Source organism: Sphaeramia orbicularis, chromosome 4 (assembly GCF_902148855.1).
Source record: "Sphaeramia orbicularis chromosome 4, fSphaOr1.1, whole genome shotgun sequence".
In the NCBI taxonomy this organism is placed as follows: Eukaryota; Metazoa; Chordata; class Actinopteri; order Kurtiformes; family Apogonidae; genus Sphaeramia; species Sphaeramia orbicularis.
The window spans coordinates 5,206,383-5,221,866 of NC_043960.1; the positions used below are offsets into that span (position 1 = coordinate 5,206,383).

A 15,484-nucleotide genomic window follows, 5' to 3' on the forward strand; every position below is an offset into this window, starting at 1 on the left:
AAAGTTAGTGAAATTATTTGGTTCTGGATTTGGTGCGACTTTGAAAAATTTCCCCATTATAACAGATAGGAAGTGGATTGATGCAATAACTCAGTAAATATAAATGATATCAAGTGTAAATTTCTCCAGTCCAGCCCTGATGGGGAGATGACCAAAACATAATGTCCACATGCTGATCAGGATCTTCAGGATCCGGGGACTTATGGAAAATTTAACATGGGCTCTAATGGGGAAAAAATTTCAGTCGTCTTCTTCTTCCAAACTCCAGTTCTGATTGACTTCAAACTTGGTATACAGCTTCTGTATGATGATGTCAGCACAAGGTATTGAAATTATTTGGATCTGGATCTGATTCTGGATTTGGTGCAACTTTGAAAAATGTTCCCATTATAACAGATAGGAAGTGGAATGATCCAATAAATCAGTAAGTTTCAATGATATCAAGTTGGAATTTGAATTTTTTACAGATCTGATTGGAATATGACCAAAACATGGGCCATTTCTGTAATAGAATAAATACACAGAACTGGGTGAGAATAAATGGCATCTAGATACATTTCCCAAAGCTTTTAATTTGGCCGGTAAGCTACAGGGCCATTGGTCCTATTTTTTTTTTTTTCCAGTGGCTCTAATCCTCATCTGTAGATAGATATAGTTGACCAGTCAAGCTCAAGTTTGGTTATATTGATCATGTTTTGTACATTGTGTGGTTTATTTGCTTTATTATATAACAGAGGACTGGGGGGATTTTTGGGGTATACCCTTGATGTCGGCCCCCAACAGCGTAAGCCTCATTATTAAAGTTCTATATGAAGTTTGTCTTATTCACAGGTGGAAGACTCCAGGAATACATCCACGATCCTGCAGACGCTGTTTAACTATCTGGACGATGCAGAAACAGACTCCAAACTCCTGGATGATACTGAGAAGACAAACCAAGGACGTCTGAGGACCAGCGGGTCTCCACGAACCAGGTACTGGGTCCTTCATGTCTTTGCTGTTTCACAACAGTGGATCAAGTTTTTAGGTTCTTTACTTTAAGCAGCAGGAGCTGAAATCAGAGGAAAAAATGCTAGAATTTACAAATGCACCCCTTCTCTCCTGAGCTGTCTCCTCTCTGTCCAAAATTAAAAGACTAAATATAAATGGGTGCTTCTATGAAACTGGGTTTATTTTGGTATCTGTCACTTTTCCAGCTTTTTCGACCCAATAATAAAAGAGAAATATAAACATATTTCCCCCCAGGATGGACCTAATGATGACCTCAGATAAATGCAAAAAAATTATACACTTCCTCTGAGCCATCCCATAATTAATGAATTTTTAATAAAATACTGGGGCCAAAAGTAAGACCCAAATATGGACATTAAATCTCCCTAGGTGTCAGTGCATTAGATCTGAAAACATGTCTGTAAATGGTCTTATATAGACTATAAATAAAGACACTGTGCTAAATTTGACAATCCCAGTAGTGTTTTGCTGTAAACATAAAAATTTTACCAAGTGTATTTTTCTCATTTCTCGTCCAAATATCTCATCACGCTTAAAATAAGACAGAATCACCTAAAGAGTAACTTTTCAGTGAGATATAAGAACAGATTTTTTAGACGATAGATCTCAAGAAATCTTACCAAGATCCTTTTCACTTGTTCCATTGGCAGATTTTTTTGCTTGAATTAAGCAAAAAAAAAATTCTTGAATTAAGCAAAAAAAAATCTAATGGAAGAAGTGAAAATTATTTTGGTAAGATTTCTTGAAATAAGATTTTCCAAATCTATTGTCTAAAAATCAGTTCTTATATCTCACTGAAAAGTTACTTTTTAAGTGAGTGTCTTATTTTAAGTGTGATGAGATATTTGGACTAGAAATGAGAAAAATGTACTTGGTAAAATTCAGATTTTTGCAGCGTTCTAATCCAGACATGGGTTTTTCATGAATCTCAGTCTCATTCCAGGTTTTGTATGTAACCCATCGTGTCCACTCGCATTATGTGCGGAACCTGCCCATTTAAACAAATAAATTGCGAGTGATTTTGCAACAGCAGTCATTTTTGTGAAACACTCTGCCTTGAATATTTACTTCAATTCCCCAAATTTACCTGTGGGAGAATAAAATAAAAAGATATTCATAAAAATAGTAGCGCGTAATTTTCGTGTCCTTTTTAAAGGCAGGTTTTTGTATGCAAATAAAAAATGTACTTTAAATTTGTAACCCTTGATATGTGTTCAGAGAAAATGGGAAAGAGAACTGGCCACAGAATTTTCTGAAGATGTATGGCAATCTATACTTCACAACACTCATTCATCCTCAATCTGTTTAAGACATAGAGTAATTCAATTCAAAGTGGTTCACAGACTGCATTGGTCGAAAGTGAAGTTGACAAAAATTAAATCGGACTTGAATCCTCTTGTGATCGTTGTGAAGCTGAAAAGGCCACACTGTCTCATATGTTCTGGTTTTGTTCAAAACTGATAAACTTTTGGCAGTCTATATTTAAATTTCTTTCTGATGTCACAGGGTCTCATATTGAACCTGAGGCAACAATTGCAGTATTTGGCATTACATCACATTCTTTTCATTTTAACCAAAAATCTAAAAATCTAATTGCCTTCACCACTCTTCTAGCTCGTAGACTAATACTACTAAAATGGAAAAATAAACACCTTCCAACATTCAAATCTTGGTTTCTAGATCTTTTACATCATTTAACATTGGAAAAAATCAGATATTCTGTAAGAGGATGTGCCAATAAGTTTTTCAGTACCTGGCAACCTGTTCTGAATCACATAAAAAAGGTAGATCCCTCACTTATTCCACAATAGTCTTATTAAGTCTGTGACTAATATCTGTATTCCTTATTTATTTATTATTTTTACTGTCAATTATCCTTTTTTTTTTTCTTTTTTTGGTGCAACAGGGTGGCAATGTTCGTGGGTTTGGGTTTAAAAACAAAAAAAAGAACAATGACTGTATTACATTTTTTCTGTGACTTGATATGCCATAAAAAACACTTTGAACCAAAACAAAAAATTGTTTTATCTGAGAAATAGTTTCTCTTTTATCTCAGTAAAAAGTGCTTCCAAACTTGCTTCTTAACATTAGTCTAAATCTGGTTTGAATGTTTAGCCCCATCCGTCTTGTTTTTAGGACCAGTTTCACTGAAGCACCCAAAGATGGATGACTCTGATGTTTCATGTTCTGATGGAAAAGCAAATGTTTGTAGTTTATTGAATCTCTATTGACACGATAATGTGATTGAATGAATAAGATCTGTTTGTCTGATCGGTTTTCTCAGGAAACTCTTGGTGCAGACGTCGTCCTCTTCAGCTCCGTGACTCAGATGAGCACAAGACGATCCTTAAACTGCGTGAACACCACCACTGAATGCAGCCGATTGTCACAAAACTGAATGAAATCAACATTATAACTACACAGCTCTGTCTGCGTAAGTCGTTTTCACTTCATCTATTGGGTTTGGGTTTCACTCTTTTTGTATCAGCAGTGTAAAAATAAGAAACCCCTCACATGTGAAATCTAATAATTGTACATTTTTTGTTAATTTAATACAGATAAGAAACAGGATGTGACGTTTAGTAAATCTCTTTGTCAGTCTGTAAACTCAACCATCCAGCAGCTAATTCTACTTATGGAGTGAAAATAACCAATACTTCGGACACATTAATTCTCTTTATTGGAGCCAATTGTGTAGTTTCTAAAAACAGTTTAATTGCTCTAAACCAGGGATGTCCAAACTCATACTAGTCCTGGTTCCACGTTCAGCCCAACATGATCTGAAGTGGACAGGACCAGTAAAATAACAGTAAATTAAGTCGAATTACGTTACGAAAATGTTTACATCTACAAACTATCCTTTTAACAAATGTGAATAATATGAACCAGACATTTATTAAGAAAAATAAGAGGAATTTTAACCATATGATGCCTCAGTTTATCATTCACACATGTGCATTATTTACATGAATATTGTTAAAATTCCCCTTATTTTTCTTAAGACACAAATAATGACAAGTCTAAAATTTTAACACTATTATGCCTTTGTAGATCCACTGTGACCTGTAATGCAGATGTATGAATATGAAGGATAAGTTAAGGTATAATATTGTTAAAACTGTGCTTTTTTTCTAGGAAGGTTTGTAAATGTTAATATTTTCATTATGCAATTTTACTTTTCACATTAAACCAAGGAGAAAACTTGTCCTTATTTACAGATTATTATGGTAGTATTTTACTGATCCAACCCACTTGAGATCACATTGGTCTGTATGTGGAACCTGAACTAAAATGATTTTGACGCCTCTGATTGTTAATATTTTCAGTGTATGAAATGCAAAAATTAAATTCAACCCGTGGGCCGGATCAGACTCTTTGGGGGGCGGCTTTGTAGCACCGCATTACGAAATAATGGTGTAATACGTAATAATTATTCACCCCATTATGTGATAACGTGCCACATTTTGTAATAATTTATTTCATATTGTAACAGTTATGACAAAATGTGGGTGTAGCACTTAAAAAAAAAAAAAAAAAAGCAATAATTTGGTGCATTATGTATAAACCAGGGAAAAAGCAGTGAAATTAGTGCCTTATTTGGAAAAACCATCACACCAGCAGAAAAACATTAAGCACTCCAGCTTAATTAAAGTTCTGTTTATGAAACTAGTCGAATGTTTCATTGAAAATACAGTATTCCAAATTTTTTTGTTAATAGGTAGTTTGATGCTCATTAACTTTCATCTCCTGTTGTTGCATTAACACAAATGGAGCGTCTGAAGATGTTTTTTTTTTTCTGTTCTACTGTTTTTTTTTATGTATTGTATCATGTGTAATATTTCCGTGACATAATTCAGATTGCAATTGGGTATGTTTTCCAAAATTTCAGTGCACCGGTAAGTTTCTTATCAGTAATACTTAATTAATGCAGCTTTTGTCTCTAGTTTGCAAACACATTCTCCATTATAATGAATACAATTACATTTGATTTAGCTTTGACCAATGAAACATCCGACTTTTTTTTTTTTTTAATGAATTCTATTTAAGCTGGAATGCTTAATGTTGTTCTGCTGGTATGATGGTTTTTCCAATTAAGGCATCAATTTAAATGGTTTATTACATAATGCACAAATTTATTACATTTTTTTTTAAGTGCTACACCCACATTTTGTAATAAAAGTTGCAAAATGTAATATGCTGTTACAAAATGTGGAAAAGTTTATTACAAAACGCGGTGTAATTACATGAGGTGAAAAATTATTACATATTACACTGTTATTACATAATGCGGCGCTACAGCCTTCCCTACTGGTCTTACATTTCCCCAAGTGACTGAATTCAATAACACAGAGCCCAAATGAACAGAAAAAAATGGATTTTATTAATGCGGGTCAGACAGTTCCTTTAAAGCGAACCGAGCTGGAGTCCGACGGTTTCAGTACACGACAAACATGACACGTCTGATCGGAACTCGCCGCCTCCTTCTGCATCAGCTCAAATTGAACAGGGGGGAATTAAGAAATCGGCGACTGTTTCTCTGTGCGACAACAACCGTCGGTTTAAAAAAAAAAACAACAGCGCCCTTGTGCTCTGGATAACGCTCAAAAAACAAACACGCACGTCTCTGAAATAGTGTTTAAAACATCAGTTGTTGTGTTAGTGCACATAAAACCACAGGGCTCTCGCTCTCTAACTTGGCCACATCGAACATGACACCGGTAGCAACGCAGCCGCGACTGCGACCGACAACAAGTACACAACAGTGAAGAAGGAATGTTCTGCGAAATGAACAAAAAAACAAACATAAAAACAGCTTGTTGCATCATATTCAGCCAGGCAGTCTACCGCCGTCTCCTGTTTCCATGAAGACGACGACATCATCATCAGTCAGACGGTTTCAGTCAACAACAGAAAAGGCAGAGACGTGAAGAAGAAACTATCTCGACTTCAACCGCCTGAACACACACACACACCGAAAAGTACAGGTAGGCTTCGTCCGAGTCCAAAGGCTGATGTGGGCGTCGCCCGGTCCACGTTGGCACCTCGTCTAACAAAATTAAACAACAAGTTTATGGCTGAAATTCTGCGCGAAAAAAACCCATCCCCTTAGGTCAGAGGTGTCAAACATGCGGCCCAGGGGCCAAATCTGGCCCGCTAAAGGGTCCAGTCCGGCCCTGGGGATGAATTTGTGAAATGCAAAAATTCCACTAAAATATGAACAATCCTTTTAGTTCAGGTTCCACATTCAGACCAATTCAATCTCAAGTGGGCAGAACCAGTAAAACACGATCATAATAACAACTCCAAATGTTTCTCTTTGTAAATGTAAATATTTTCATGTATTTACACTAAAACAAAGTATAATTGCACAAAAAATGTGAATAACCTGAAATGTCTTAAGAGAAGTAAGTACAATTTTAATAATATTCTGCCTGTTACTAAATGTTTTGTGTGTTTGCAGATCCACTGTGATCTGTAAGTTATAATGAACATGTGGACATGATAAACTGAGGCACAATATTGTTAAAATTACACTTATTTTTTCAGTTTGTTCATGTTATTCACATCTTTTGAAAGGATAGTTTGTAGATGTAAACCTTTTCGTAATGTAAATTAACTTTTTTCGCTCTAAAACAGAAAAGTTCGGAGTTGACATTATTTCTATATTATTCTGTTATTATTTTACTGGTTCGGCCCACTGCAGATCAAATTTAGCTGAATGTGGAACTGAACTAAAATGAGTTTGACAGCCCTGCCTTAGGTCCACAAACAACTGCATCTGTTAGCATCAAGAATAAGCGCTGGAAGTTTGTCTTTAAGTATAAAACGACTGATGATCTTTTATACTTTTATGGCCCGGTAAAAACTAAACAAGAACAAAAAAAAGACGACAAATGGCAAATGAGGTGTTGGCAGCGTTTATATTATTACTATTATTGTAGAATATCGCAGCTTATTACATTGATTTGAGTTGTTTCTAAGGATTGACTCCGTGGCACGTAAAAGTTAAGTCTAAACTGTTCTGTAAATAGAGCTGAGCGATAAAAGAAGAATGAATTCTACAAGAGAATTTAATATTATGAGAAATATCCTTGTGATCATTTTCCGTTTATTTTGTCTTTTAGGTGTATTTTATTTAGATTAATGAAAGTGAGTCAGAATAAACAAAAAAACAAGAGCAAATTCGCACTAAATTCTAATAGAAACTGGACATGTTTTAATCGTGCTGGGCCTTTTACATTATTTTCATCTTATTCTGTTTTTTAGCTGTTTTAGTCGTTTTCATTTTTTTTGCATCTTTTCCGCCAATTTCATGTTTTTTTTTTTTACATCCGTCTCATGTTCTTACCACAAAGAACTGTCTGATTTCTTTCGCTCGGGAGCAAAATGTGCCTTTAAAACGTTAAATAATTCCATTTATTGCAATAAGTATCGATATCGACCGACTGGAAAATTACGATCACGGTATAATTTTTTTTTCGTCTTATCGCTCAGCCCTAACTGTAAAAAGATAAACTCGCAGTATTCCAGTGCTGAAAACATAAATGTAAATGAACAGTTAAAGGTAAATGGATGGAAAAAAAAAAGACAAGCGATTCGCTGTGATTAAAGCTAACAAATATTTTATAAATTAAAAATGTTAGAAGTGAGCTTCTATTTACAGGCACGGATCAATAAATGCGGGCGTCATCAGCGTTTGGACTCGACGCCTCGATCACACTGTGCTTACGTCAACACGGAGAGGGACAACGCTCAAATCCCTAACAGTAGAAAAAAAATTTAACAAAGACCTATTCCTTTGTTTTTTTTCTTCTTCTTTTAAAGAACTGTACAAGATTAAAAAACTCAATAATTAGTTATACATATTTATATGACAACATTGTTATATTAATATAAAGAAATACAACTTTTGTCTCGCTCTCGTTAAAGACTCTAGATGCAGTATTCGTTTTCGGATCGCCGTGGCTCTGCTGCGCTTACGTAATGTACGCCCCTACACTTGAAGCAAAATCAGAATACGTAAAGTGACGCTGTTTTTTAATCATTATTAAAAGAAAAGGAGGTTGAATTCTCCACTGCACTATATGGACTAAAGTATGTGGACACGTTGAATTCAGGTGTTTCTTTTCTAACGGGTCTGGGATACAGAACAATAATGACTAATGTCAGAATACAGTTTTATATTGGGATAAACACCATTGCATTGGTTAGTTTTTAAACTGTTATCTTTGCCTCCAAAATGCCTCAGAGATGGTTTTTACATAATTTCTACCATCTACTTTCTTCACATCTCACTGAGGAAGAAAAATCTCCCATTAAACTTCAAGTAACTGTTGATATTTATAAACTATGTGGACAAAAATCAATATTTCCTTCAAGTTTAATGGGATATTTTTCTTCCTCAGTGAGATGTGAAGAAAGTAGATGATTAGTTGAGATAGAAAGTGATTATTTACAGCCAGAGCATGAAAAATATTTTAAAAATTTAGAGGTAGCACATTTAAAATCATAGTCATGGATAAAAGAAAAAACAAACAAAATCAATGTTTAGAGAAATGAAGTAAAAACCATCTCTGAGGCATTTTGGAAGCAGTAGTTTGTTTTCATTACCTATTTTTATTGCAAACCCAGCAGTGGTCACGTGTTTTTTTTAATTAAATTTTTTTTTTCTTAGTGTTTTGTTTTTTCTCTTAATGGTGGATAGGAAGGAATAATGGCTTTTTATAGTTCATTCATAGAAGCCGGTTAGGTTTAGATTAAAACTGTTGTTCTTAATATACACAGTATAAAGACAACTGCCTATTACCTTTCAAGTAGAACACCTGGAAACATTGTACATGTCAGATATTGCCATGTGTGGACAAAAATCCTATAAAAAGATTTATTAAAAAAAAACAAAAAAACTAAACTAACTAATGCAATGATATTTATCCCAATATAAATTATAACATTAGTCATTATTGTTTTGTATCCCAGACCCCTGTTAGAAAAACGACTGAATTCAACGTGTGGCCACAGGGTGGAGTTGACCTTTAAGTTCACTCAAACGTAAACATTGGATGTGACTCGTGTCTGGTCCAGTGCATTGGAACTGATGGCGTGCTGCAGGCAGAGGCCGCCACCGCGTTCCTCCACTCGTCCTTTCATTTGTCTGCAGTCCACTGAGCCACGAAACTCTGACGGGAAAAGGAATACTGCATGTGTCCACTGCGCGATTCTCCAACGTGTTCCTCAGCTCTAGTGTGCGTCCTGCAGGGAAAGAGAGGGCGGCAGCGTTGGCGTCTAGGGGGGACCCTCCTTTGGTGAGGACGGGGTCTGGGACGTGGAACTGGAGGACGAGGAGGCGGAGCTCTTCAGGGAGCCCAGAGTCTTGCTGAACCAGGAGTTCTTGGCGGCCTGGATCTCGTTCATCAGGACTCCACGCTGATGCTCGAGCTCCTGCAGAACGACATCAGGAGCCGGTAAGCTAAAAATGCATCTGAAAAAACTGTTGCATTGTGCTGTTTCCAATAAAGGCAATTATTCAATGTAAAAAAAAGCCAAAACTTGTACTTTTCTGGGTCTCAGCCCCAAAAATTCCATATCGGTCGGGCTCTAATTTCTACCTGGAAATATAACTGGTGAGTTAAAAACCAAAACATTTTGTTCATTTGATGATTTTATAATGTTACCTTTTGAATTATAGTGGTTTGTATCTTCTGTCCAATAGATGGAAACTATGAACGCTCCCGTTTATAATGTAACTGTAGCTGAAGTGGTTATTTTATACTGTTGTTATGGGCAGACTATTGTACACTCTCACTGTGTCTGTATTTTAAATTCCACTGTACATTTTGTCTGAACGCAGCTACATGCAGACCTCTCTGACAGTTTTGCTTCTTCCATAATCCTCAGTGCGTTCTCGTGCGTCTCTACACCAGCTGTGTTTATCGTCCCTGACTCCTGCTTTTATCAGTCGTCTGTGCTTTTTGCTGACCTGGATGCGACACTTGGCCTCCACCAGCTGTAGTTTGGTCTGGGCCAGTTCCAGCTCCAGGTGCCTCAGCTGCTCCTTCAGCCCGTCCTTCTCCTCGTCCAGCGGCTCGTTGGACGCCTTGTCCCGGCCGGGCGACGCCGCCTGCAGGGACCCCAGGGTGCTGAACAGGTCCTTACAGTGGTCACAGCCCATCACTTTACTCTGCACACACACACCGAGAATAAGAATAAACATCAGCAGATACAGGTGTGAGAATTACCCTGCTGAATATTCACATTAGTGAAACCTCCTCTGTCGCTGCCATGTTTGTTATTATTGGCTTTCTTCTTCTCAAAAAACTTTACTCTTCTTCATAGTATTTAATCAGTATGTTAAAGGTGCTGGAGACTTTCATGACCAATTTTTCATCAAATCTGTCAAACCTCAGTCATATCCTCAGTATCATGAATCTGTTTGTCATTACTCACCTGAATCTCTTCCCTCATGGTGAACAGTTTCTTAGTTCCATCCACCATAAACAAACCATTTGTTTACAAACAGAGCCGGGAGGGAACTCAGGCATCTTCGGAATTTTGTTCCAACGTGCATTGTGGGAAACGCTGGATTGTGCTGCCGTCTGACAGCGGCAGCTGCTACAGACATGACGCGGAAACGGCAGGAGCTCCCTTCCTTCTATGCATATTCCTCCAACCATTTCCACATTTCAGCCGTTTCATGTCGTGTTTGTTTCATCCATATAATATCATATGCTCGTGCTGCCGCTGTCAGGCGATGGTACGAGCCTTCGCTTCCCACAATACACATCGCGACAAAATTCCGAAGATGCCCAAGTTACCCCCTGGTTCTGAATGTAAACACATGGTTTGTTGATGGTGGATGGCACTAAGAAATTGTTCAGCGTAATGCAAGAGCTTCAGGTGAGTAATGACCGACGAACAGATTCATGATACTGAGGATATGACTGAGGTTTGACATTTGATGAAAAACTGGTCATGAAAGTCTCCTGCACCTTTAATTAAGAGCGGCGCCCTCTGGTGGATTGATTGAGAAACACTCATTCTAACGTACTGGACACATGGAAGTATGAAGGCAGTGACGCATCACAACATTAGACGTATCTAGAACAGACATAAATGATCCTTCAAAGACACGTCCTGCGTCTTCACTGTGTGGTTCCACATGAACAGGCTCTAACGGTCTCACAGTCAGACTCCCGTCCTTTATCTCACCCTGACGATGTCCAGCTCCTCTTTCGTGGCTGCCTGCTGTTTTTCCAGGCGGGTGCTCAGCTGGGAGCAGATCTGAAACACACACAGGAAGTGGACGTATGTAAGAGACGACGCACTAACGCACACTCAGACGACTCGCATTTAAACTGAAAACTCCGTTTGTTTTCTGGTCCTTTTTAACTCCTACCTGTTTGTATTCAGCGATGATCGCTGTGGTTTTCTTGATCTCCAACTCGGCTTTCTCCAGCTCCCTTCTGAACACCTCCTTCAGCTGCAAATCAGCAAAAAAAAAAAAAAAAAAACACAAGAAATGAGAAAGTGACACATAACTGAAGCCTGTCATCACTGGGAGGCTGCAGTTGTAAATATGCAATAAACTTTAAAGACATTTTTAATGCAGCTAATATGATGTTTTCTCACATTCTAATACTAGTTATTATTCACGTCATGGAGATAATTTACAAAAAAACACTTTTGTTTAAGAAAACTGTAATTACAGTTACCCTCAAACATGTCACTGCAGATCAGGTTTATCAAGAACAGCAAAGTTACCGTAATGGTATGAACTGCAGTGTATGGGAGTGTGTGTAAGCGTCCAATGTGGCTGATATGGAACTAAAACACAGGTGTCAAACTTGCGGCCAAGGGGCTAAATTCGGCCCGCCAAAGGGTCCGGTCCGGCCCCTGGGATGAATTTGTGAAATGCAAAAATTACACTGAAGATATTTACAATCAGAGATGTTGAAATCATTTTAGGTCATTTCAGTCTAAAGTGGATCAGACCAGTAAAATACGATCATAAAAACTTGTAAATAATGAAAACTGTAAATTTGTGTCTTTGTTTTAGTGTAAAAAAAAAAAAAGTAAAATTACACAAAAATGTTTACATTTACAGACTAGCCTTTTACAAAAAAATGTGAATATCTGAAATGTCTAAGAGTAGTATGTGAAATTTTAATAATATTCTCCCTGTTATTAAATGTTTTGTGTATTTGTAGATCCACTGTGATTTGCCAGTTGTGATGCACATGGATAAATGATAAACTGAGACCTAATTTTGTTAACACTGCATTTATTTTACTAAAGAATTTTCAGGTTGCTCATATTTGTTCATGTTGTGTTCAAGTGCAATTTGTGGATATAAACATTTTTATTACGTAGTTTACTTTTTTCACTGAAAAGTTCTTATCCTATTATTTATATTGTTTTACTGGTTCGGCCCACTTTAGATCATATTAGGCTGAATGTGGAACTGAACTAACATGAGTTTGACAGCCCTGAACTAAAACAACAAAACCCATGAATGTTCAAGTAGAGTAACTGTCTACTGGAGTGACCACTGTGCATGAAAGGGCTCACACTGACTGAAAAATAATAAAAAAAGAAAAGATAATTACAAAAAAAGGAAAGGGCTCACATTAGTAAAACCTCCTCTGTCATCGCCACGTTTATTATCAACTTTCTTCTTCTTCTCAAAAAACTTTACTCATCTTTGTGGTATTTAGTCAGTATGTTAATTCAGAGCGGCGCCCTCTGGTGGATTGATTGAGAAACGCTCATTCCAACGTACATGACGCATGAAAGTATGAGGGTAGTGACACATGACAACATTAGAAACAGACGAACCTATTTACATGCGTAAAGCAAACATAAATGAGCCTTAAGGCTGAGTGTAACGGTGAGATTGGGGCTGTGGGGGGCGGGGCTTGGGGGCGGGCTTTACCTGAGCCGTCTCCTCCTCCTGTCTCCTCTTCTCCTCCTCTGTCTCCACCAGTCGTTGTTTGGTGCTCAGCAGCTCTTTGTTCAGAACGTCGGCCTTGTCTTCAGCCTGAGGTCACATCAACACCAACAAACACCTTCGTTACAGATCAGTCTGGACATAAAGCCATTCGATTTTGAACATAATAAATAAATTAATAAATAATAGAGAGAGTCGTCTGTGCTATAGAGTTAACTTTTTGTGTATATGAGTAATTTTTGTAGTATTTTAGTAGTATATGTATATTTATAGCTGTCGTACATTGCTTACATTTTTCGCTACTTCGTGTGATATTTTTTATACAGTCCTTTTTTGGACTTAATTGTTTTTGCTGCAAAACAAATTTTTATTGTTCCTGTAACAGTGACAATAAAGATCTATTCTCTTCTCTTCTCTTTTCTGTTCTATTCTGTTCTCTGTTCTATTCTGTTCTATTTTCTTTTCTGTTCCATTTTATTCTATTCTATTATTTTCTGTTCAGTTCTATTCATTTCTGTTCTATGTTCTATTTTCTTTTCTATTTTATTCTATTCTTTTCTATTCTGCTCTATTCAATTCTATTCTTTTCTGTTCTATGTTCTATTCTGTTCTATTCTATTTTCTTTTCTATTTTATTCTATTCTTTCCTTTTCTGTTCAATTCTATTCTTAGTTTTTTAAATTTTTTTTTATTTAAATGTCGATATTCAAAATTAAAACTAAACCAAATCAAACTCAAATATGACGTGAGGGGGCGTTCATGGTTCATGTGCAACTGTCCAATTCGTAACTAGTCTTTCCCATAATTCCCATAGCATGTGAAGGCAGCATCAGAGGCTTTGACAGGCCAGGGGTTTGGCGTTACCTGATCGAGGTCGTTTCGCAGTGCGATCTTACTGGTGACCAGTTCGTGGGCCAGGTCGTCGTTCTCCTGCTCCAGTCTCATACTGGCCTCCTGTAGACGGCGGTTCTCCCTCTGCACAGACACACCGCACACGCTCAGTTAGTGTCGACAACACCGTCACACACTGACCTCAGATCAGTTCAGTTTATCGACCTTGATGGGAAACATTGTGAACAGACCGGCGTAAAGTATTCCATATAAACTAAAAATTACAATAAATACAAGACTCTTTACTGTATTAAGTTATTCATATTTTGTCTTTTTTGTTTAATTATTTTATTTTTGTAGTGTCTGTGCCTTCTTCTTATTAGTTTATGATTACTGCGTCTTGGAATATCTGATGTTCCGTATATTCTTGTTATGTTCATATTTTTTGTGTGTTCTATTGTTGAATAATTGCATTCTTCATAAAACAAAAAACAAAAAAAAAAACATGGAGTTGGATCAATGACAAAAAAACCCAAACAAAACAAAAAAAGGAGCTGTACTTGTCCTTAAATCCAGAATGTGTGGACTTTTCCCACCACACATGAACGTCATTAGTCTGGATACCCTGTCCACTACACACACACCACATCGTGTCCCTGTTGTGGACCATTAGCGGGGTCTCATGACTACTGGTCCGCCTGTTAAGCGCTCTCACATGACGTCCACGCCTCAGCAGGACCAAACAGTTGTCACAGTTACAGAGTCACATGACCCTGATATCTTGTCACTTTACAGCCTTATCACTTCAACCCCTGAACAACTCACACAGATACACACACACACACACACACACACACAAAGTGCTTATATAATATCCATTATATGGACAAAAGTATGTGGACACGTTGAATTCAGGTGTTTCTTTTCTAACAGGGGTCTGGGATACAAAGCAATAATGAACTAGAAGCACTCGGAGAGCGCAGACCTCCGCCAAGGCTGATCAGTGCCCCCCCCCCGTGGGCCCCCACCCCACCCCCGATCACCACCAAAATTTAATCATTTCTTCCTTATCCCACTTCCAACAAACCCTGAAAATTTCATCCAAATCTGTCCATAACTTTTTGAGTTATGTTGCACACTAACGAACAAACAAACAGACAGACAAACAAACAAACTGGCAAAAACATAACCTCCTTGGCAGAGGTAATAATGACAGAATATAGTTTTATATTATGGGATAAATATCATTGCATTGGTTAGTTGGTTTAAATTGTTATATTTGTGTAGATTTTAGATGTTCTGCCTCTAAATTTCTCAAATATTTTCCATGCTCTGACTGTAAATAATAATTTTCTACCACGACTAACCATCTACTTTCTTCACCTTTCACTGAGGAAGAAAAATCTACCATCAAACTTTAACCCACACAGACCCAGCGCTACTTTTATATCAGTTCCCAAATGAAATTTCCTCTATATTTAACCTGTCTTAAGTGATTTATCACCATTTCTTATAATATTATCTTCTGTATTTTGCATTTTACCAGCATAAATGAGGTATTTTCCTATATTTAATTCACTGACCATGTAGATGTTCATAAAAGCTCAGATTAAAGTTGAGGGTGATTATATAAAAAACAGAGAAAGCTGCAGAAAAAGTGACTTTTTCAGTCAAATCTATCATAAACTGAACATAAAC

General features: G+C 37.1%; 1 protein-coding gene and 1 long non-coding RNA gene across 2 annotated transcripts in view; one reads left to right on the forward strand and one right to left on the reverse strand.

The window, feature by feature from the left end:
- Positions 1 to 5,326: 5,326 nt before the first annotated feature.
- LOC115418594 (uncharacterized) lies at positions 5,327 to 7,587 on the forward strand. The gene is made up of 2 exons (XR_003935336.1): positions 5,327 to 6,121; positions 6,773 to 7,587. It is a non-coding gene; the product is annotated as an uncharacterized LOC115418594 (long non-coding RNA).
- Positions 7,588 to 8,666: 1,079 nt separating this feature from the next.
- The window catches only part of LOC115417650 (rab GTPase-activating protein 1-like), a 115,732-nt gene continuing 108,914 nt past the window's right edge, over positions 8,667 to 15,484 (reverse strand). Inside the window, 6 exon segments of the mRNA XM_030131658.1 lie at positions 8,667 to 9,450; positions 9,989 to 10,189; positions 11,218 to 11,289; positions 11,405 to 11,488; positions 12,941 to 13,045; positions 13,820 to 13,930. Coding sequence (XP_029987518.1) covers positions 9,295 to 9,450; positions 9,989 to 10,189; positions 11,218 to 11,289; positions 11,405 to 11,488; positions 12,941 to 13,045; positions 13,820 to 13,930 — 729 coding nt within the window. The 3' untranslated portion in view covers positions 8,667 to 9,294.